General features: G+C 51.1%; 1 protein-coding gene across 1 annotated transcript in view; it reads right to left on the bottom strand.

Moving 5' to 3' along the window:
• UPB1 (beta-ureidopropionase 1) overlaps positions 1–27,436 on the bottom strand; it is a 49,776-nt gene extending 22,340 nt beyond the window's left edge. Inside the window, exons 1-2 of the mRNA XM_075568450.1 lie at positions 27,141–27,436; positions 14,483–14,654 (exon numbers count right to left, since the gene is read on the bottom strand). Of these exons, the coding sequence (XP_075424565.1) occupies positions 14,483–14,654; positions 27,141–27,241 (273 nt within the window). The 5' untranslated portion in view covers positions 27,242–27,436. The remainder of the gene's footprint in view (positions 1–14,482; positions 14,655–27,140) is intronic.
• Positions 27,437–27,740: the final 304 nt, after the last annotated feature.

Below are 27,740 nucleotides of genomic sequence, written 5' to 3'. Positions count from 1 at the left end.
ACATAGGCTGCACACGGCACCTCTACACATTACATAGGCTGCACGCACGGCACCTCTACACATTACATAGGCTGCACGCACGGCACCTCTACACATTACATAGGCTGCACGCACACGGCACCTCTACACATTACATAGGCTGCACGCACACGGCACCTCTACACATTACATAGGCTGCACGCACACGGCACCTCTACACATTACATAGGCTGCACGCACACGGCACCTCTACACATTACATAGGCTGCACGCACGGCACCTCTACACATTACATAGGCTGCACGCACACGGCATCTCTACACATTACATAGGCTGCACACACGGCACCTCTACACATTACATAGGCTGCACACGGCACCTCTACACATTACATAGGCTGCACGCACGGCATCTCTACACATTGCATAGGCTGCACACACGGCATCTCTACACATTACATAGGCTGCACGCACGGCATCTCTACACATTACATAGGCTGCACACGGCACCTCTACACATTACATAGGCTGCACGCACGGCACCTCTACACATTACATAGGCTGCACGCACACGGCACCTCTACACATTACATAGGCTGCACGCACGGCTTCTCTACACATTACATAGGCTGCACGCACGGCACCTCTACACATTACATAGGCTGCACGCACGGCACCTCTACACATTACATAGGCTGCACGCACAGCACCTCTACACATTACATAGGCTGCACACGGCACCTCTACACATTACATAGGCTGCACACACGGCACCTCTACACATTACATAGGCTGCACACGGCACCTCTACACATTACATAGGCTGCACACACGGCACCTCTACACATTACATAGGCTGCACGCACAGCACCTCTACACATTACATAGGCTGCACACGGCACCTCTACACATTACATAGGCTGCACACACGGCACCTCTACACATTACATAGGCTGCACACGGCACCTCTACACATTACATAGGCTGCACGCACGGCACCTCTACACATTACATAGGCTGCACGCACGGCACCTCTACACATTACATAGGCTGCACGCACGGCATCTCTACACATTACATAGGCTGCACACACGGCACCTCTACACATTACATAGGCTGCACACACGGCACCTCTACACATTACATAGGATGCACGCACACGGCACCTCTACACATTACATAGGCTGCACGCACGGCACCTCTACACATTACATAGGCTGCACGCACGGCACCTCTACACATTACATAGGCTGCACGCACGGCACCTCTACACATTACATAGGCTGCACGCACACGGCACCTCTACACATTACATAGGCTGCACGCACGGCACCTCTACACATTACATAGGCTGCACGCACACGGCACCTCTACACATTACATAGGCTGCACGCACGGCACCTCTACACATTACATAGGCTGCACGCACGGCACCTCTACACATTACATAGGCTGCACGCACGGCACCTCTACACATTACACAGGCTGCACGCACGGCATCTCTACACATTACATAGGCTGCACGCACGGCACCTCTACACATTACATAGGCTGCACGCACACGGCACCTCTACACATTACATAGGCTGCACGCACACGGCACCTCTACACATTACACAGGCTGCACACACGGCACCTCTACACATTACATAGGCTGCACGCACGGCACCTCTACACATTACATAGGCTGCACACACGGCACCTCTACACATTACATAGGCTGCACGCACGGCACCTCTACACATTACATAGGCTGCACGCACGGCACCTCTACACATTACACAGGCTGCACGCACGGCATCTCTACACATTACATAGGCTGCACACACGGCACCTCTACACATTACATAGGCTGCACGCACGGCACCTCTACACATTACATAGGCTGCACGCACACGGCACCTCTACACATTACACAGGCTGCACACACGGCACCTCTACACATTACATAGGCTGCACACACGGCACCTCTACACATTACATAGGCTGCACGCACACGGCACCTCTACACATTACATAGGCTGCACACACGGCACCTCTACACATTACATAGGCTGCACGCATGGCACCTCTACACATTACATAGGCTGCACGCACGGCACCTCTACACATTACATAGGCTGCACATACGGCATCTCTACACATTACATAGGCTGCACGCACGGCACCTCTACACACGGCACCTCTACACATTACATAGGCTGCACGCACGGCATCTCTACACATTACATAGGCTGCACGCACGGCACCTCTACACATTACATAGGCTGCACGCACGGCACCTCTACACATTACATAGGCTGCACGCACGGCACCTCTACACATTACATAGGCTGCACGCACGGCACCTCTACACATTACATAGGCTGCACGCACGGCACCTCTACACATTACATAGGCTGCACGCACACGGCATCTCTACACATTACATAGGCTGCACGCACGGCACCTCTACACATTACATAGGCTGCACGCACGGCACCTCTACACATTACATAGGCTGCACGCACGGCACCTCTACACATTACATAGGCTGCACGCACACGGCATCTCTACACATTACATAGGCTGCACACGGCACCTCTACACATTACATAGGCTGCACGCACGGCACCTCTACACATTACATAGGCTGCACGCACGGCACCTCTACACATTACATAGGCTGCACGCACACGGCACCTCTACACATTACATAGGCTGCACGCACACGGCACCTCTACACATTACATAGGCTGCACGCACACGGCACCTCTACACATTACATAGGCTGCACGCACACGGCACCTCTACACATTACATAGGCTGCACGCACGGCACCTCTACACATTACATAGGCTGCACGCACACGGCACCTCTACACATTACATAGGCTGCACACACGGCACCTCTACACATTACATAGGCTGCACACGGCACCTCTACACATTGCATAGGCTGCACGCACGGCATCTCTACACATTGCATAGGCTGCACACACGGCATCTCTACACATTACATAGGCTGCACGCACGGCATCTCTACACATTACATAGGCTGCACACGGCACCTCTACACATTACATAGGCTGCACGCACGGCACCTCTACACATTACATAGGCTGCACGCACACGGCACCTCTACACATTACATAGGCTGCACGCACGGCTTCTCTACACATTACATAGGCTGCACGCACGGCACCTCTACACATTACATAGGCTGCACGCACGGCACCTCTACACATTACATAGGCTGCACGCACAGCACCTCTACACATTACATAGGCTGCACACGGCACCTCTACACATTACATAGGCTGCACACACGGCACCTCTACACATTACATAGGCTGCACACGGCACCTCTACACATTACATAGGCTGCACACACGGCACCTCTACACATTACATAGGCTGCACGCACAGCACCTCTACACATTACATAGGCTGCACACGGCACCTCTACACATTACATAGGCTGCACACACGGCACCTCTACACATTACATAGGCTGCACACGGCACCTCTACACATTACATAGGCTGCACGCACGGCACCTCTACACATTACATAGGCTGCACGCACGGCACCTCTACACATTACATAGGCTGCACGCACGGCATCTCTACACATTACATAGGCTGCACACACGGCACCTCTACACATTACATAGGCTGCACACACGGCACCTCTACACATTACATAGGATGCACGCACACGGCACCTCTACACATTACATAGGCTGCACGCACGGCACCTCTACACATTACATAGGCTGCACGCACGGCACCTCTACACATTACATAGGCTGCACGCACGGCACCTCTACACATTACATAGGCTGCACGCACACGGCACCTCTACACATTACATAGGCTGCACGCACGGCACCTCTACACATTACATAGGCTGCACGCACGGCACCTCTACACATTACATAGGCTGCACGCACGGCACCTCTACACATTACATAGGCTGCACGCACACGGCACCTCTACACATTACATAGGCTGCACGCACACGGCACCTCTACACATTACATAGGCTGCACGCACACGGCACCTCTACACATTACATAGGCTGCACGCACACGGCACCTCTACACATTACATAGGCTGCACGCACGGCACCTCTACACATTACATAGGCTGCACGCACACGGCACCTCTACACATTACATAGGCTGCACACACGGCACCTCTACACATTACATAGGCTGCACACGGCACCTCTACACATTGCATAGGCTGCACGCACGGCATCTCTACACATTGCATAGGCTGCACACACGGCATCTCTACACATTACATAGGCTGCACGCACGGCATCTCTACACATTACATAGGCTGCACACGGCACCTCTACACATTACATAGGCTGCACGCACGGCACCTCTACACATTACATAGGCTGCACGCACACGGCACCTCTACACATTACATAGGCTGCACGCACGGCACCTCTACACACGGCACCTCTACACATTACATAGGCTGCACGCACGGCATCTCTACACATTACATAGGCTGCACGCACGGCACCTCTACACATTACATAGGCTGCACGCACGGCACCTCTACACATTACATAGGCTGCACGCACGGCACCTCTACACATTACATAGGCTGCACGCACGGCACCTCTACACATTACATAGGCTGCACGCACGGCACCTCTACACATTACATAGGCTGCACGCACACGGCATCTCTACACATTACATAGGCTGCACGCACGGCACCTCTACACATTACATAGGCTGCACGCACGGCACCTCTACACATTACATAGGCTGCACACACGGCACCTCTACACATTACATAGGCTGCACGCACACGGCATCTCTACACATTACATAGGCTGCACACGGCACCTCTACACATTACATAGGCTGCACGCACGGCACCTCTACACATTACATAGGCTGCACGCACGTCACCTCTACACATTACATAGGCTGCACGCACGGCACCTCTACACATTACATAGGCTGCACGCACACGGCACCTCTACACATTACATAGGCTGCACGCACACGGCACCTCTACACATTACATAGGCTGCACGCACACGGCACCTCTACACATTACATAGGCTGCACGCACACGGCACCTCTACATATTACATAGGCTGCACGCACGGCACCTCTACACATTACATAGGCTGCACGCACACGGCATCTCTACACATTACATAGGCTGCACACACGGCACCTCTACACATTACATAGGCTGCACGCACGGCACCTCTACACATTACATAGGCTGCACGCACGGCACCTCTACACATTACATAGGCTGCACACACGGCACCTCTACACATTACATAGGCTGCACGCACACGGCATCTCTACACATTACATAGGCTGCACGCACGGCATCTCTACACATTACATAGGCTGCACACACGGCATCTCTACACATTACATAGGCTGCACGCACACGGCATCTCTACACATTATATAGGCTGCACACACGGCACCTCTACACATTACATAGGCTGCACGCACGGCACCTCTACACATTACATAGGCTGCACGCACGGCACCTCTACACATTACATAGGCTGCACGCACGGCACCTCTACACATTACATAGGCTGCACGCACACGGCACCTCTACACATTACATAGGCTGCACGCACACGGCACCTCTACACATTACATAGGCTGCACGCACACGGCATCTCTACACATTACATAGGCTGCACGCACACGGCACCTCTACACATTACATAGGCTGCACACACGGCACCTCTACACATTACATAGGCTGCACACACGGCACCTCTACACATTACATAGGCTGCACGCACGGCACCTCTACACAATACATAGGCTGCACGCACGGCACCTCTACACAATACATAGGCTGCACGCACGGCACCTCTACACATTACATAGGCTGCACGCACGGCACCTCTACACATTACATAGGCTGCACGCACGGCACCTCTACACATTACATAGGCTGCACGCACGGCACCTCTACACATTACATAGGCTGCACGCACACTGCACCTCTACACATTACATAGGCTGCACACACGGCATCTCTACACATTACATAGGCTGCACACACGGCACCTCTACACATTACATAGGCTGCACACACGGCATCTCTACACATTACATAGGCTGCACACACTGCACCTCTACACATTACATAGGCTGCACGCACACTGCACCTCTACACATTACATAGGCTGCACGCACGGCACCTCTACACATTACATAGGCTGCACGCACGGCACCTCTACACATTACATAGGCTGCACACACGGCACCTCTACACATTACATAGGCTGCACGCACACTGCACCTCTACACATTACATAGGCTGCACACACGGCACCTCTACACATTACATAGGCTGCACACACGGCACCTCTACACATTACATAGGCTGCACACACGGCACCTCTACACATTACATAGGCTGCACGCACGGCACCTCTACACATTACATAGGCTGCACGCACGGCACCTCTACACATTACATAGGCTGCACGCACGGCACCTCTACACATTACATAGGCTGCACGCACGGCACCTCTACACATTACATAGGCTGCACGCACGGCACCTCTACACATTACATAGGCTGCACGCACGGCACCTCTACACATTACATAGGCTGCACGCACGGCACCTCTACACATTACATAGGCTGCACGCACGGCACCTCTACACATTACATAGGCTGCACGCACGGCACCTCTACACATTACATAGGCTGCACGCACGGCACCTCTACACATTACATAGGCTGCACGCACACGGCATCTCTACACATTACATAGGCTGCACGCACGGCACCTCTACACATTACATAGGCTGCACGCACGGCACCTCTACACATTACATAGGCTGCACGCACGGCATCTCTACACATTACATAGGCTGCACGCACACGGCATCTCTACACATTACATAGGCTGCACGCACGGCACCTCTACACATTACATAGGCTGCACGCACGGCACCTCTACACATTACATAGGCTGCACACACGGCACCTCTACACATTACATAGGCTGCACGCACGGCACCTCTACACATTACATAGGCTGCATGCACACGGCACCTCTACACATTACATAGGCTGCACGCACACGGTATCTCTACACATTATATAGGCTGCACGCACACGGCACCTCTACACATTACACAGGCTGCACACGGCACCTCTACACATTACATAGGCTGCACACACGGCATCTCTACACATTACATAGGCTGCACACACGGCACCTCTACACATTACATAGGCTGCACACACGGCATCTCTACACATTACATAGGCTGCACGCACGGCACCTCTACACATTACATAGGCTGCACGCACGGCACCTCTACACATTACATAGGCTGCACGCACGGCTTCTCTACACATTACATAGGCTGCACACACGGCACCTCTACACATTACATAGGCTGCACGCACACTGCACCTCTACACATTACATAGGCTGCACACACTGCACCTCTACACATTACATAGGCTGCACGCACACTGCACCTCTACACATTACATAGGCTGCACACACGGCATCTCTACACATTACATAGGCTGCACACACGGCACCTCTACACATTACATAGGCTGCACGCACACTGCACCTCTACACATTACATAGGCTGCACACACTGCACCTCTACACATTACATAGGCTGCACGCACACAGCACCTCTACACATTACATAGGCTGCACGCACACGGCACCTCTACACATTACATAGGCTGCACGCACACGGCACCTCTACACATTACATAGGCTGCACGCACACGGCACCTCTACACATTACATAGGCTGCACGCACACGGCACCTCTACACATTACATAGGCTGCACGCACGGCACCTCTACACATTACATAGGCTGCACGCACACGGCATCTCTACACATTACATAGGCTGCACGCACGGCACCTCTACACATTACATAGGCTGCACACGGCACCTCTACACATTACATAGGCTGCACGCACGGCATCTCTACACTTTGCATAGGCTGCACACACGGCATCTCTACACATTACATAGGCTGCACACACGGCATCTCTACACATTACATAGGCTGCACACGGCACCTCTACACATTACATAGGCTGCACGCACGGCACCTCTACACATTACATAGGCTGCACGCACACGGCACCTCTACACATTACATAGGCTGCACGCACGGCTTCTCTACACATTACATAGGCTGCACGCACGGCACCTCTACACATTACATAGGCTGCACGCACAGCACCTCTACACATTACATAGGCTGCACACGGCACCTCTACACATTACATAGGCTGCACACACGGCACCTCTACACATTACATAGGCTGCACACGGCACCTCTACACACTACATAGGCTGCACACACGGCACCTCTACACATTACATAGGCTGCACGCACAGCACCTCTACACATTACATAGGCTGCACACGGCACCTCTACACATTACATAGGCTGCACACACGGCACCTCTACACATTACATAGGCTGCACACGGCACCTCTACACATTACATAGGCTGCACGCACGGCACCTCTACACATTACATAGGCTGCACGCACGGCACCTCTACACATTACATAGGCTGCACGCACGGCATCTCTACACATTACATAGGCTGCACGCACGGCATCTCTACACATTACATAGGCTGCACACACGGCACCTCTACACATTACATAGGCTGCACGCACGGCACCTCTACACATTACATAGGCTGCACGCACACGGCACCTCTACACATTACATAGGCTGCACGCACACGGCACCTCTACACATTACATAGGCTGCACGCACGGCACCTCTACACATTACATAGGCTGCACGCACACGGCACCTCTACACATTACATAGGCTGCACGCACGGCACCTCTACACATTACATAGGCTGCACACACGGCACCTCTACACATTACATAGGCTGCACGCACGGCACCTCTACACATTACATAGGCTGCACGCACGGCACCTCTACACATTACACAGGCTGCACGCACGGCATCTCTACACATTACATAGGCTGCACACACGGCACCTCTACACATTACATAGGCTGCACGCACGGCACCTCTACACATTACATAGGCTGCACGCACAAGGCACCTCTACACATTACACAGGCTGCACACACGGCATCTCTACACATTACATAGGCTGCACGCACGGCATCTCTACACTTTGCATAGGCTGCACACACGGCATCTCTACACATTACATAGCCTGCACGCACGGCATCTCTACACATTACATAGGCTGCACACGGCACCTCTACACATTACATAGGCTGCACGCACGGCACCTCTACACATTACATAGGCTGCACGCACACGGCACCTCTACACATTACATAGGCTGCACGCACGGCTTCTCTACACATTACATAGGCTGCACGCACGGCACCTCTACACATTACATAGGCTGCACGCACAGCACCTCTACACATTACATAGGCTGCACACGGCACCTCTACACATTACATAGGCTGCACACACGGCACCTCTACACATTACATAGGCTGCACACGGCACCTCTACACATTACATAGGCTGCACACACGGCACCTCTACACATTACATAGGCTGCACGCACAGCACCTCTACACATTACATAGGCTGCACACGGCACCTCTACACATTACATAGGCTGCACACACGGCACCTCTACACATTACATAGGCTGCACACGGCACCTCTACACATTACATAGGCTGCACGCACGGCACCTCTACACATTACATAGGCTGCACGCACGGCACCTCTACACATTACATAGGCTGCACGCACGGCATCTCTACACATTACATAGGCTGCACGCACGGCATCTCTACACATTACATAGGCTGCACGCACACGGCACCTCTACACATTACATAGGCTGCACACACGGCATCTCTACACATTACATAGGCTGCACGCACACGGCATCTCTACACATTACATAGGCTGCACACACGGCACCTCTACACATTACATAGGATGCACGCACACGGCACCTCTACACATTACATAGGCTGCACGCACGGCACCTCTACACATTACATAGGCTGCACGCACGGCACCTCTACACATTACATAGGCTGCACGCACGGCACCTCTACACATTACATAGGCTGCACGCACACGGCACCTCTACACATTACATAGGCTGCACGCACACGGCACCTCTACACATTACATAGGCTGCACGCACGGCACCTCTACACATTACATAGGCTGCACGCACACGGCACCTCTACACATTACATAGGCTGCACGCACGGCACCTCTACACATTACATAGGCTGCACACACGGCACCTCTACACATTACATAGGCTGCACGCACGGCACCTCTACACATTACATAGGCTGCACGCACGGCACCTCTACACATTACATAGGCTGCACGCACGGCACCTCTACACATTACATAGGCTGCACGCACACGGCATCTCTACACATTACATAGGCTGCACGCACGGCACCTCTACACATTACATAGGCTGCACGCACGGCACCTCTACACATTACATAGGCTGCACGCACGGCACCTTTACACATTACATAGGCTGCACGCACACGGCACCTCTACACATTACATAGGCTGCACGCACACGGCACCTCTACACATTACATAGGCTGCACGCACACGGCACCTCTACACATTACATAGGCTGCACGCACACGGCACCTCTACACATTACATAGGCTGCACGCACGGCACCTCTACACATTACATAGGCTGCACGCACACGGCATCTCTACACATTACATAGGCTGCACACACGGCACCTCTACACATTACATAGGCTGCACGCACGGCACCTCTACACATTACATAGGCTGCACGCACGGCACCTCTACACATTACATAGGCTGCACACACGGCACCTCTACACATTACATAGGCTGCACGCACACGGCATCTCTACACATTACATAGGCTGCACGCACGGCATCTCTACACATTACATAGGCTGCACACACGGCATCTCTACACATTACATAGGCTGCACGCACACGGCATCTCTACACATTATATAGGCTGCACACACGGCACCTCTACACATTACATAGGCTGCACGCACGGCACCTCTACACATTACATAGGCTGCACGCACGGCACCTCTACACATTACATAGGCTGCACACACGGCACCTCTACACATTACATAGGCTGCACGCACACGGCACCTCTACACATTACATAGGCTGCACGCACGGCACCTCTACACATTACATAGGCTGCACGCACACGGCACCTCTACACATTACATAGGCTGCACGCACAGCACCTCTACACATTACATAGGCTGCACGCACGGCACCTCTACACATTACATAGGCTGCATGCACACGGCACCTCTACACATTACATAGGCTGCACGCACACGGTATCTCTACACATTACATAGGCTGCACGCACACGGCACCTCTACACATTACATAGGCTGCACACACGGCACCTCTACACATTACATAGGCTGCACACACGTCACCTCTACACATTACATAGGCTGCACGCACGGCACCTCTACACATTACATAGGCTGCACGCACGGCACCTCTACACAATACATAGGCTGCACGCACGGCACCTCTACACATTACATAGGCTGCACGCACGGCACCTCTACACATTACATAGGCTGCACGCACGGCACCTCTACACATTACATAGGCTGCACGCACGGCACCTCTACACATTACATAGGCTGCACGCACACTGCACCTCTACACATTACATAGGCTGCACACACGGCATCTCTACACATTACATAGGCTGCACACACGGCACCTCTACACATTACATAGGCTGCACACACGGCATCTCTACACATTACATAGGCTGCACACACTGCACCTCTACACATTACATAGGCTGCACGCACACTGCACCTCTACACATTACATAGGCTGCACGCACGGCACCTCTACACATTACATAGGCTGCACACACGGCACCTCTACACATTACATAGGCTGCACACACGGTACCTCTACACATTACATAGGCTGCACGCACACTGCACCTCTACACATTACATAGGCTGCACACACGGCACCTCTACACATTACATAGGCTGCACACACGGCACCTCTACACATTACATAGGCTGCACACACGGCATCTCTACACATTACATAGGCTGCACACACGGCACCTCTACACATTACATAGGCTGCACGCACGGCACCTCTACACATTACATAGGCTGCACGCACGGCACCTCTACACATTACATAGGCTGCACGCACGGCACCTCTACACATTACATAGGCTGCACGCACGGCATCTCTACACATTACATAGGCTGCACGCACGGCACCTCTACACATTACATAGGCTGCACGCACGGCACCTCTACACATTACATAGGCTGCACGCACGGCACCTCTACACATTACATAGGCTGCACGCACGGCACCTCTACACATTACATAGGCTGCACGCACACGGCATCTCTACACATTACATAGGCTGCACGCACGGCACCTCTACACATTACATAGGCTGCACGCACGGCACCTCTACACATTACATAGGCTGCACGCACGGCACCTCTACACATTACATAGGCTGCACGCACACGGCATCTCTACACATTACATAGGCTGCACGCACGGCACCTCTACACATTACATAGGCTGCACGCACGGCACCTCTACACATTACATAGGCTGCACACACGGCACCTCTACACATTACATAGGCTGCACGCACGGCACCTCTACACATTACATAGGCTGCATGCACACGGCACCTCTACACATTACATAGGCTGCACGCACACGGTATCTCTACACATTATATAGGCTGCACGCACACGGCACCTCTACACATTACACAGGCTGCACACGGCACCTCTACACATTACATAGGCTGCACACACGGCATCTCTACACATTACATAGGCTGCACACACGGCACCTCTACACATTACATAGGCTGCACACACGGCATCTCTACACATTACATAGGCTGCACGCACGGCACCTCTACACATTACATAGGCTGCACGCACGGCACCTCTACACATTACATAGGCTGCACGCACGGATTCTCTACACATTACATAGGCTGCACACACGGCACCTCTACACATTACATAGGCTGCACGCACACTGCACCTCTACACATTACATAGGCTGCACACACTGCACCTCTACACATTACATAGGCTGCACGCACACTGCACCTCTACACATTACATAGGCTGCACACACGGCATCTCTACACATTACATAGGCTGCACACACGGCACCTCTACACATTACATAGGCTGCACGCACACTGCACCTCTACACATTACATAGGCTGCACACACTGCACCTCTACACATTACATAGGCTGCACGCACACTGCACCTCTACACATTACATAGGCTGCACACACGGCACCTCTACACATTACATAGGCTGCACACACGGCACCTCTACACATTACATAGGCTGCACACACGGCACCTCTACACATTACATAGGCTGCACACACGGCACCTCTACACATTACATAGGCTGCACGCACACTGCACCTCTACACATTACATAGGCTGCACACACGGCACCTCTACACATTACATAGGCTGCACGCACACGGCACCTCTACACATTACATATGCTGCACACACGGCACCTCTACACATTACATAGGCTGCACGCACACGGTATCTCTACACATTACATAGGCTGCACGCACGGCATCTCTACACATTACATAGGCTGCACGCACGGCATCTCTACACATTACATAGGCTGCACGCACGGCATCTCTACACATTACATAGGCTGCACGCACGGCACCTCTACACATTACATAGGCTGCACGCACGGCACCTCTACACATTACATAGGCTGCACGCACACGGCATCTCTACACATTACATAGGCTGCACGCACGGCACCTCTACACATTACATAGGCTGCACGCACGGCACCTCTACACATTACATAGGCTGCACGCACACGGTATCTCTACACATTACATAGGCTGCACGCACGGCATCTCTACACATTACATAGGCTGCACGCACACTGCACCTCTACACATTACATAGGCTGCACACACGGCACCTCTACACATTACATATGCTGCACACACGGCATCTCTACACATTACATAGGCTGCACGCACGGCACCTCTACACATTACATAGGCTGCACACGGCACCTCTACACATTACATAGGCTGCACACACGGCACCTCTACACATTACATAGGCTGCACACACGGCATCTCTACACATTACATAGGCTGCACACGGCATCTCTACACATTTCATAGGCTGCACGCACGGTATCTCTACACATTACATAGGCTGCACGCACGGCACCTCTACACATTACATAGGCTGCACACACGGCACCTCTACACATTACATAGGCTGCACGCACGGCACCTCTACACATTACATAGGCTGCACACACGGCATCTCTACACATTACATAGGCTGCACACACACATATAACCTGCTCTGCATACACAGCACATACACAGCACAAACACAACCTGCTCTGCACATAATTTGTCACCTGTTCTTTAACCGGTGCTGTTGTTGGCAGGGGGATTTTATTCTGGATTAATCCCACCCTGACTATCCGGGGTCCCCGTAGCTGTTCCGCAGCTGCATCAAAGGCGTACCCCTGCAGCTCGAAGCCCCCCTGAGAGGCGACTCGCAGAGCATCGCCGGGGAGAACCAGGGACCTGGGGCAGAAATTACAGCATGTCACAGCGTACCCACCAAGTCAGCTCTGCCACACAGCATACCCACCGTGCCAGCTCTGCCACACAGCATACCCACCAAGGCAGCTCTGCCACACACAGCATACCCACTGTGCCAGCTCTGCCACACACAGCATACCCACCAAGGCAGCTCTGCCACACACAGCATACCCACTGTGCCAGCTCTGCCACACAGCATACCCACCAAGGCAGCTCTGCCACACACAGCATACCCACCAAGGCAGCTCTGCCACACACAGCATACCCACCAAGGCAGCTCTGCCACACACAGCATACCCACCAAGGCAGCTCTGCCACACACAGCATACCCACCGTGCCAGCTCTGCCACACAGCATACCCACCGTGCCAGCTCTGCCACACAGCATACCCACTGTGCCAGCTCTGCCACACAGCATACCCACCAAGGCAGCTCTGCCACACACAGCATACCCACCAAGGCAGCTCTGCCACACACAGCATACCCACCAAGGCAGCTCTGCCACACACAGCATACCCACCGTGCCAGCTCTGCCACACACAGCATACCCACCGTGCCAGCTCTGCCACACACAGCATACCCACCGTGCCAGCTCTGCCACACAGCATACCCACCGTGCCAGCTCTGCCACACCCAGCATACCCACTGTGCCAGCTCTGCCACACAGCATACCCACTGTGCCAGCTCTGCCACACAGCATACCCACTGTGCCAGCTCTGCCACACACACATCATACCCACCGTGCCAGCTCTGCCACACACAGCATACCCACTGTGCCAGCTCTGCCACACACAGCATACCCACTGTGCCAGCTCTGCCACACAGCATACCCACTGTGCCAGCTCTGCCACACACATCATACCCACTGTGCTAGCTCTGCCACACAGACATCATACCCACCGTGCCAGCTCTGCCACACACAGCATACCCAACGTGCCAGCTCTGCCACACACAGCATACCCACTGTGCCAGCTCTGCCACACAGCATACCCACTGTGCCAGCTCTGCCACACAGCATACCCACTGTGCCAGCTCTGCCACACACACATCATACCCACCATGCCAGCTCTGCCACACACAGCATACCCACTGTGCCAGCTCTGCCACACAGCATACCCACCAAGGCAGCTCTGCCACACACAGCATACCCACTGTGCCAGCTCTGCCACAAACACATCATACCCACCGTGCCAGCTCTGCCACACACAGCATACCCACTGTGCCAGCTCTGCCACACAGCATACCCACCTTGCCAGCTCTGCCACACACATCATCATACCCACCGTGCCAGCTCTGCCACACACAGCATACCCACCGTGCCAGCTCTGCCACACACACATCATACCCACCGTGCCAGCTCTGCCGCACACATCATGCCCACTGTGCCAGCTCTGCCACACACAGCATACCCACTGTGCCAGCTCTGCCACACACACATCATACCCACCGTGCCAGCTCTGCCACACACAGCATACCCACTGTGCCAGCTCTGCCACACACAGCATACCAACCATGCCAGCTCTGCCACACACACACATCATACCCACCGTGCCAGCTCTGCCACACAGCATACCCACTGTGCCAGCTCTGCCACACACAGCATACCCACTGTGCCAGCTCTGCCACACACAGCATACCCACTGTGACAGCTCTGCCACACACAGCATACCCACCGTGCCAGCTCTGCCACACACACACACATCATACCCACCGTGCCAGCTCTGCCACACAGCATACCCACCGTGCCAGCTCTGCCAAACACAGCATACCCACCAAGCCAGCTCTGCCACACACACACACAGCGTACCCACCGTGCCAGCTCTGCCACACACACAGCATACCCACTGTGTCAGCTCTGCCACACACACAGCATACCCACTGTGCCAGCTCTGCCACACACAGCATACCCAACGTGCCAGCTCTGCCACACACAGCATACCCACCGTGCCAGCTCTGCCACACACAGCGTACCCACTGTGCCAGCTCTGCCACACACAGCGTACGCAACGTGCCAGCTCTGCCACACACAGCATACCCAACGTGCCAGCTCTGCCACACACAGCATACCCACTGTCAGCTCTGCCACACACACAGCATACCCACTGTGTCAGCTCTGCCACAGACACAGCATACCCACTGTGCCAGCTCTGCCACACACAGCATACCCAACGTGCCAGCTCTGCCACACACAGCATACCCAACATGCCAGCCCTGCCACACACACACAGCGTACCCACCGTGCCAGCTCTGCCACACACAGCGTACCCACTGTGCCAGCTCTGCCACACACAGCGTACCCAACGTGCCAGCTCTGCCACACACAGCATACCCAACGTGCCAGCTCTGCCACACACAGCATACCCACTGTCAGCTCTGCCACACACAGCATACCCACCGTGCCAGCTCTGCCACACGCAGCATGCCCACGTGCCCGCTCTGCCACACACAGCATACCCACTGTGTCAGCTCTGCCACACGCAGCATACCCACTGTCAGCTCTGCCACACGCAGCATGCCCACGTGCCAGCTCTGCCACACACACACACAGCGTACCCACCAAGCCAGCTCTGCCACACACAGCATACCCACTGTGCCAACTCTGCCACACACACATCATACCCACAGTGTCAGCTTTGCCACACACCGCATACCCACCGTGCAAACTCTGCCACCCGCGTGCAGCATACCCATAATGCCAGCTCTGCCACCCACAACATACCCACCATACCAGCTCTGCCACCCACACAGCATATCCGTGCCAACTCTGCCACCCATAAACAGCATACCCACCTTGCCAGCTCTGCCACCCACAGCATACCCCCTATGCCAGCTCTGCCACCCACATACAGCATACCCACTGTGCCAGCTCTGCCACCCACACACAGCATACCCACTGTGCAAGCTCTGCCACCAACATACCCACCATGCCCGCTCTGCCACCCACACAGCATAACCACCGTACCAGCTGTGCCACCCGCAGCTTACTCAGGTGCCAACTCTACCACACACAGTTTACCCATGCCAGCTCTGCCACCCGCACACAGCATACCTACCGTGCCAGCTCTGCCACCCACAGCATACCCATAATACCACACACAGCCTCCTACCTACTATAAATTCCGCGTTATTCCGGGTTATATTCCGCGTTATTCCGGGATATATTCCGCGTTATTCCGGGTTATATTCCGCGTTATTCCGGGATATATTCCGCATTATTCCGCGTTATTCCGGGTTATATTCCGCCTTATTCCGGGTTATATTCCGCGTTATTCCGGGATATATTCCGCGTTATTCCGGGATATATTCCGCCTTATTCCGGGTTATATTCCGCGTTATTCCGGGATATATTCCGCGTTATTCCGGGTTATATTCCGCGTTATTCCGGGTTATATTCCGCGTTATTCCGGGATATATTCCGCGTTATTCCGGGTTATATTCCGCGTTATTCCGGGATATATTCCGCATTATTCCGCGTTATTCCGGGTTATATTCCGCGTTATTCCGGGTTATATTCCGCGTTATTCCGGGATATATTCCGCGTTATTCCGCGTTATTCCGGGTTATATTCCGCGTTATTCCGGGATATATTCCGCGTTATTCCGGGATATATTCCGCGTTATTCCGGGTTATATTCCGCGTTATTCCGGGTTATATTCCGCGTTATTCCGGGATATATTCCGCGTTATTCCGGGATATATTCCGCGTTATTCCGGGATATATTCCGCGTTATTCCAGGATATATTCCGCGTTATTCCGGGTTATATTCCGCGTTATTCCGGGATATATTCCGCGTTATTCCGGGATATATTCCGCGTTATTCCGGGATATATTCCGCGTTATTCCGGGATATATTTCGCGTTATTCCGGGATATATTCCGCCTTATTCCGGGTTATATTCCGCGTTATTCCGGGATATATTCCGCGTTATTCCGGGTTATATTCCGCGTTATTCCGGGATATATTCCGCGTTATTCCGGGATATATTCCGCGTTATTCCGGGTTATATTCCGCGTTATTCCGGGATATATTCCGCGTTATTCCGGGATATATTTCGCGTTATTCCGGGTTATATTCCGCGTTATTCCGGGTTATATTCCGCGTTATTCCGGGATATATTCCGCGTTATTCCGGGATATATTCCGCGTTATTCCGGGTTATATTCCGCGTTATTCCGGGATATATTCCGCGTTATTCCGAGATATATTTCGCGTTATTCCGGGTTATATTCCGCGTTATTCCGGGATATATTCCGCGTTATTCCGGGATATATTCCGCGTTATTCCGGGATATATTCCGCGTTATTCCGTGATATATTCCGCGTTATTCCGAGATATATTTCGCGTTATTCCGGGTTATATTCCGTGTTATTCCGGGATATATTCCGCGTTATTCCGGGATATATTCCGCGTTATTCCGGGATATATTCCGCGTTATTCCGTGATATATTCCGCGTTATTCCGAGATATATTTCGCGTTATTCCGAGATATATTCCGCGTTATTCCGGGATATATTCCGCGTTATTCCGGGATATATTCCGCGTTATTCCGGGATATATTCCGCGTTATTCCGTGATATATTCCGCGTTATTCCGAGATATATTTCGCGTTATTCCGGGTTATATTCCGCGTTATTCCGGGATATATTCCGCGTTATTCCGGGATATATTCCGCGTTATTCCGGGATATATTCCGCGTTATTCCGTGATATATTCCGCGTTATTCCGAGATATATTTCGCGTTATTCCGGGATATATTCCGCGTTATTCCGGGATATATTCCGCGTTATTCCGGGATATATTCCGCGTTATTCCGGGTTATATTCCGCGTTTTTCCGGGTTATATTCCGCGTTATTCCGGGATATATTCCGCGTTATTCCGGGATATATTCCGCGTTATTCCGGGATATATTCCGCGTTATTCCGGGATATATTCCGCGTTATTCCGGGTTATATTCCGCGTTATTCCGTGATATATTCCGCGTTATTCCGGGTTATATTCCGCGTTATTCCGGGATATATTCCGCGTTATTCCGGGATATATTCCGGGATATATTCCGGGATATATTCCGCGTTATTCCGGGATATATTCCACGTTATTCCGGGATATATTCCGCGTTATTCCGGGTTATATTCCGCGTTATTCCGGGTTATATTCCGCGTTATTCCGGGATATATTCCGGGATATATTCCGGGATATATTCCGCGTTATTCCGGGATATATTCCGCGTTATTCCGGGATATATTCCGCGTTATTCCGGGTTATATTCCGCCTTATTCCGGGTTATATTCCGCGTTATTCCGGGATATATTCCGCATTATTCCGGGTTATATTCCGCGTTATTCCGGGATATATTCCGCGTTATTCCGGGATATATTCCGCGTTATTCCGGGTTATATTCCGCCTTATTCCGGGTTATATTCCGCGTTATTCCGGGATATATTCCGCGTTATTCCGGGATATATTCCGCGTTATTCCGGGATATATTCCGCGTTATTCCGGGTTATATTCCGCGTTATTCCGGGTTATATTCCGCGTTATTCCGGGTTATATTCCGCGTTATTCCGGGATATATTCCGCGTTATTCCGGGTTATATTCCGCGTTATTCCGGGTTATATTCCGCGTTATTCCGGGATATATTCCGCGTTATTCCGAGATATATTCCGCCTTATTCCGGGATATATTCCGCGTTATTCCGCGTTATTCCGGGTTATATTCCGCGTTATTCCGGGATATATTCCGCGTTATTCCGGGATATATTCCGCGTTATTCCGGGTTATATTCCGCGTTATTCCGGGTTATATTCCGCGTTATTCCGGGATATATTCCGCGTTATTCCGGGATATATTCCGCGTTATTCCGGGTTATATTCCGCGTTATTCCGGGATATATTCCGCGTTATTCCGAGATATATTTCGCGTTATTCCGGGTTATATTCCGCGTTATTCCGGGATATATTCCGCGTTATTCCGGGATATATTCCGCGTTATTCCGGGATATATTCCGCGTTATTCCGTGATATATTCCGCGTTATTCCGAGATATATTTCGCGTTATTCCGGGTTATATTCCGTGTTATTCCGGGATATATTCCGCGTTATTCCGGGATATATTCCGCGTTATTCCGGGATATATTCCGCGTTATTCCGTGATATATTCCGCGTTATTCCGAGATATATTTCGCGTTATTCCGAGATATATTCCGCGTTATTCCGGGATATATTCCGCGTTATTCCGGGATATATTCCGCGTTATTCCGGGATATATTCCGCGTTATTCCGTGATATATTCCGCGTTATTCCGAGATATATTTCGCGTTATTCCGGGTTATATTCCGCGTTATTCCGGGATATATTCCGCGTTATTCCGGGATATATTCCGCGTTATTCCGGGATATATTCCGCGTTATTCCGTGATATATTCCGCGTTATTCCGAGATATATTTCGCGTTATTCCGGGATATATTCCGCGTTATTCCGGGATATATTCCGCGTTATTCCGGGATATATTCCGCGTTATTCCGGGTTATATTCCGCGTTTTTCCGGGTTATATTCCGCGTTATTCCGGGATATATTCCGCGTTATTCCGGGATATATTCCGCGTTATTCCGGGATATATTCCGCGTTATTCCGGGATATATTCCGCGTTATTCCGGGTTATATTCCGCGTTATTCCGTGATATATTCCGCGTTATTCCGGGTTATATTCCGCGTTATTCCGGGATATATTCCGCGTTATTCCGGGATATATTCCGGGATATATTCCGGGATATATTCCGCGTTATTCCGGGATATATTCCACGTTATTCCGGGATATATTCCGCGTTATTCCGGGTTATATTCCGCGTTATTCCGGGTTATATTCCGCGTTATTCCGGGATATATTCCGGGATATATTCCGGGATATATTCCGCGTTATTCCGGGATATATTCCGCGTTATTCCGGGATATATTCCGCGTTATTCCGGGTTATATTCCGCCTTATTCCGGGTTATATTCCGCGTTATTCCGGGATATATTCCGCATTATTCCGGGTTATATTCCGCGTTATTCCGGGATATATTCCGCGTTATTCCGGGATATATTCCGCGTTATTCCGGGTTATATTCCGCCTTATTCCGGGTTATATTCCGCGTTATTCCGGGATATATTCCGCGTTATTCCGGGATATATTCCGCGTTATTCCGGGATATATTCCGCGTTATTCCGGGTTATATTCCGCGTTATTCCGGGTTATATTCCGCGTTATTCCGGGTTATATTCCGCGTTATTCCGGGATATATTCCGCGTTATTCCGGGTTATATTCCGCGTTATTCCGGGTTATATTCCGCGTTATTCCGGGATATATTCCGCGTTATTCCGAGATATATTCCGCCTTATTCCGGGATATATTCCGCGTTATTCCGGGATATATTCCGCGTTATTCCGGGTTATATTCCGCGTTATTCCGGGTTATATTCCGCGTTATTCCGGGATATATTCCGCGTTATTCCGGGATATATTCCGCGTTATTCCAGGATATATTCCGCGTTATTCCGCGTTATTCCGGGTTATTCCGGGTTATTTTCCGCGTTATTCCGGGATATATTCCGCGTTATTCCGGGTTATATTCCGCGTTATTCCGGGTTATATTCCGGGTTATATTCCGCGTTATTCCGGGATATATTCCGCGTTATTCCGGGTTATATTCCGCGTTATTCCGGGATATATTCCGCGTTATTCCGGGTTATATTCCGCGTTATTCCGGGATATATTCCGCGTTATTCCGGGTTATATTCCGCGTTATTCCGGGATATATTCCGCCTTATTCCGGGATATATTCCGCCTTATTCCGGGTTATATTCCGCATTATTCCGGGTTATATTCCGCCTTATTCCGGGTTATATTCCGCCTTATTCCGGGATATATTCCGCCTTATTCCGGGTTATATTCCGCATTATACCGGGATATATTCCGCGTTATTCCGGGTTATATTCCGCGTTATTCCGGGTTATATTCCGGGTTATATTCCGCATTATTCCGGGATATATTCCGCATTATTCCGGGTTATATTCCGGGATATATTCCGGGTTATATTCCGCGTTATTCCGGGATATATTCCGCGTTATTCCGGGATATATTCCGCGTTATTCCGCGTTATTCCGGGTTATTTTCCGCGTTATTCCGGGATATATTCCGCGTTATTCCGGGATATATTCCGCTTTATTCCGGGTTATATTCCGCGTTATTCCGGGTTATTTTCCGCGTTATTCCGGGATATATTCCGCGTTATTCCGGGATATATTCCGCGTTATTCCGGGATATATTCCGCGTTATTCCGGGATATATTCCGCGTTATTCCGGGTTATATTCCGCGTTATTCCGGGATATATTCCGCGTTATTCCGGGATATATTCCGCGTTATTCCGGGTTATATTCCGCGTTATTCCGGGATATATTCCGCGTTATTCCGGGATATATTCCGCGTTATTCCGGGTTATATTCCACGTTATTCCGGGATATATTCCGCGTTATTCCGGGTTATATTCCGCGTTATTCCGGGATATATTCCGCGTTATTCCGGGATATATTCCGCGTTATTCCGGGTTATATTCCGCGTTATTCCGGGTTATATTCCGCGTTATTCCGGGATATATTCCGCGTTATTCCGGGTTATATTCCGCGTTATTCCGGGATATATTCCGCTTTATTCCGGGTTATATTCCGCGTTATTCCGGGTTATTTTCCGCGTTATTCCGGGATATATTCCGCGTTATTCCGGGATATATTCCGCGTTATTCCGGGATATATTCCGCCTTATTCCGGGTTATATTCCGCCTTATTCCGGGTTATATTCCGCGTTATTCCGGGATATATTCCGGGTTATTCCGGGATATATTCCGCGTTATTCCGGGTTATATTCCGCGTTATTCCGGGTTATATTCCGCGTTATTCCGGGATATATTCCGCGTTATTCCGGGATATATTCCGCCTTATTCCGGGTTATATTCCGCGTTATTCCGGGTTATATTCCGCGTTATTCCGGGATATATTCCGCGTTATTCCGGGATATATTCCGCCTTATTCCGGGTTATATTCCGCCTTATTCCGGGTTATATTCCGCGTTATTCCGGGATATATTCCGGGTTATTCCGGGATATATTCCGGGTTATTCCGGGATATATTCCGCGTTATTCCGGGTTATATTCCGCGTTATTCCGGGATATATTCCGCGTTATTCCGGGATATATTCCGCCTTATTCCGGGTTATATTCCGCCTTATTCCGGGTTATATTCCGCGTTATTCCGGGATATATTCCGGGTTATTCCGGGATATATTCCGCGTTATTCCGGGTTATATTCCGCGTTATTCCGGGATATATTCCGCGTTATTCCGGGATATATTCCGCCTTATTCCGGGTTATATTCCGCCTTATTCCGGGTTATATTCCGCGTTATTCCGGGATATATTCCGGGTTATTCCGGGATATATTCCGCGTTATTCCGGGATATATTCCGCGTTATTCCGGGATATATTCCGCGTTATTCCGGGATATATTCCGCGTTATTCCGGGTTATATTCCGCGTTATTCCGGGATATATTCCGCGTTATTCCGGGATATATTCCGCGTTATTCCGGGTTATATTCCGCGTTATTCCGGGATATATTCCGCTTTATTCCGGGTTATATTCCGCGTTATTCCGGGTTATTTTCCGCGTTATTCCGGGATATATTCCGCGTTATTCCGGGATATATTCCGCGTTATTCCGGGATATATTCCGCGTTATTCCGGGATATATTCCGCGTTATTCCGGGTTATATTCCGCGTTATTCCGGGATATATTCCGCGTTATTCCGGGATATATTCCGCGTTATTCCGGGATATATTCCGCGTTATTCCGGGTTATATTCCGCGTTATTCCGGGTTATATTCCGCGTTATTCCGGGATATATTCCGCGTTATTCCGGGTTATATTCCCCCTTATTCCGGGTTATATTCCGCGTTATTCCGGGATATATTCCGCGTTATTCCGGGATATATTCCGCGTTATTCCGGGATATATTCCGCGTTATTCCGGGATATATTCCGCCTTATTCCGGGTTATATTCCGCGTTATTCCGGGATATATTCTGGGTTATTCCGGGTTATATTCCGCGTTATTCCGGGTTATTTTCCGCGTTATTCCGGGATATATTCCGCGTTATTCCGGGATATATTCCGCGTTATTCCGGGATATATTCCGGGATATATTCCGGGTTATATTCCGCGTTATTCCGGGATATATTCCGCGTTATTCCGGGTTATATTCCGCGTTATTCCGGGATATATTCCACGTTATTCCGGGATATATTCCACGTTATTCCGGGATATATTCCGCGTTATTCCGGGATATATTCTGCGTTATTCCGGGTTATATTCCGGGATATTCCGGGATATATTCCGCATTATTCCGGGATATATTCCGCGTTATTCCGGGTTATATTCCGCATTATTCCGGGATATATTCCGGGATATATTCCGCGTTATTCCGGGTTATATTCCGCATTATTCCGGGATATATTCCGCATTATTCCGGGTTATATTCCGCGTTATTCCGGGATATATTCCGCGTTATTCCGGGATATATTCCGCGTTATATTCCGGGATATATTCCGCTTTATTCCGGGTTATATTCCGCGTTATTCCGGGATATATTCCGCGTTATTCCGGGATATATTCCGCGTTATTCCGGGTTATATTCCGCGTTATTCCGGGATATATTCCGCGTTATTCCGGGATATATTCCGCGTTATTCCGGGTTATATTCCGCGTTATTCCGGGATATATTCCGCGTTATTCCGGGATATATTCCGCGTTATTCCGGGTTATATTCCGCGTTATTCCGGGATATATTCCGCGTTATTCCGGGATATATTCCGCGTTATTCCGGGATATATTCCGCTTTATTCCGGGTTATATTCCGCGTTATTCCGGGTTATATTCCGCGTTATTCCGGGATATATTCCGCGTTATTCCGGGATATATTCCGCGTTATTCCGGGATATATTCCGCCTTATTCCGGGATATATTCCGCTTTATTCCGGGATATATTCCGCGTTATTCCGGGATATATTCCGCCTTATTCCGGGATATATTCCGCGTTATTCCGGGTTATATTCCGCGTTATTCCGGGTTATATTCCGCATTATTCCGGGATATATTCCGCGTTATTCCGGGTTATATTCCGCATTATTCCGGGATATATTCCGCGTTATTCCGGGTTATATTCCGCCTTATTCCGGGATATATTCCGCGTTATTCCGGGTTATATTCCGCGTTATTCCGGGTTATATTCCGCATTATTCCGGGTTATATTCCGCATTATTCCGGGTTATATTCCGCGTTATTCCGGGTTATTTTCCGCGTTATTCCGGGATATATTCCGCGTTATTCCGTGTTATATTCTGCATTATTCCGGGTTATATTCCGCATTATTCCGGGATATATTCCGCGTTATTCCGGGTTATATTCCGCATTATTCCGGGATATATTCCGGGATATATTCCGCGTTATTCCGGGATATATTCCGCGTTATTCCCTAATATATTCCGGGATATATTCCGCATTATTCCGGGATATATTCCGCATTATTCCGGGTTATATTCCGCGTTATTCCGGGTTATATTCCGCGTTATATTCCGGGATATATTCCGCATTATTCCGGGATATATTCCGCCTTATTCCGGGTTATTTTCCGCGTTATTCCGGGTTATATTCCGCGTTATTCCGGGATATATTCCGCGTTATTCCGGGATATATTCCGCGTTATTCCGGGATATATTCCGCGTTATTCCGGGATATATTCCGCGTTATTCCGCGTTATTCCGGGTTATTCCGGGTTATATTCCGCGTTATTCCGGGATATATTCCGCGTTATTCCGGGTTATATTCCGCGTTATTCCGGGTTATATTCCGCGTTATTCCGGGATATATTCCGCGTTATTCCGGGTTATATTCCGCATTATTCCGGGATATATTCCGCGTTATTCCGGGTTATATTCCGCCTTATTCCGGGATATATTCCGCGTTATTCCGGGTTATATTCCGCGTTATTCCGGGTTATATTCCGCATTATTCCGGGTTATATTCCGCGTTATTCCGGGTTATTTTCCGCGTTATTCCGGGATATATTCCGCGTTATATTCCGGGATATATTCCGCATTATTCCGGGATATATTCCGCCTTATTCCGGGTTATTTTCCGCGTTATTCCGGGATATATTCCGCGTTATTCCGGGATATATTCCGCGTTATTCCGGGATATATTCCGCGTTATTCCGGGATATATTCCGCGTTATTCCGGGATATATTCCAGGATAATTCCACGTCCTTCGGAGATATAGTCCGTGCTATTACGGTCCCGGAGATATACAGCCTTGTCCCCTCTCCCCCCCTCTGGTCCCTCTCCCGGTATCCGGTCCCTGTCCCCCCCCCCGGTCCCGGTGCCTCACCGAGTCTCCTTCCCGTACAGCAGCCTCCGGACCTCCCCCAGCTCCTGGGCCGGGATGTGCTGCTCCAGGACCCGCTCCAGCGACCACAGCTCCCCGGTCATGGTGAGTCCGGAGTCCGGTGTCAGGTGTCCGGTGACCTCAGGCTGCGGGACAGGGGGGCGGGCGAGGGGGCGGGACACGCCCACTCCACACCAAGGACACGCCCATTCCTTTTCAAAGACACGCCCATTCCTCTCCAAGGATACGCCCACACTGTGACCCGGGTCACAGCTGTGCGATCTGTCACTGAGCCTAGAACATAGACACGGGGGGGGGGGGGGGGGACAGGGGTAAGAAGAGCAGGGGGGGGGGAGCAGGGGTAAGAAGAGCAGGGGGGGGAGCAGGGGTAAGAAGAGCAGGGGGGGGGAGCAGGGGTAAGAAGAGCAGGGGGGGGGAGCAGGGGTAAGAAGAGCAGGGGGGGGGAGCAGGGGTAAGAAGAGCAGGGGGGGGGAGCAGGGGTAAGAAGAGCAGGGGGGGGGAGCAGGGGTAAGAAGAGCAGGGGGGGGGAGCAGGGGTAAGAAGAGCAGGGGGGGAGCAGGGGTAAGAAGAGCAGGGGGGGAG

The sequence above is a fragment of the Ascaphus truei genome, chromosome 13, assembly GCF_040206685.1.
Source record: "Ascaphus truei isolate aAscTru1 chromosome 13, aAscTru1.hap1, whole genome shotgun sequence".
NCBI classification, from domain to species: Eukaryota; Metazoa; Chordata; class Amphibia; order Anura; family Ascaphidae; genus Ascaphus; species Ascaphus truei.
This window is presented reverse-complemented; position numbering and strand designations above follow the sequence as displayed.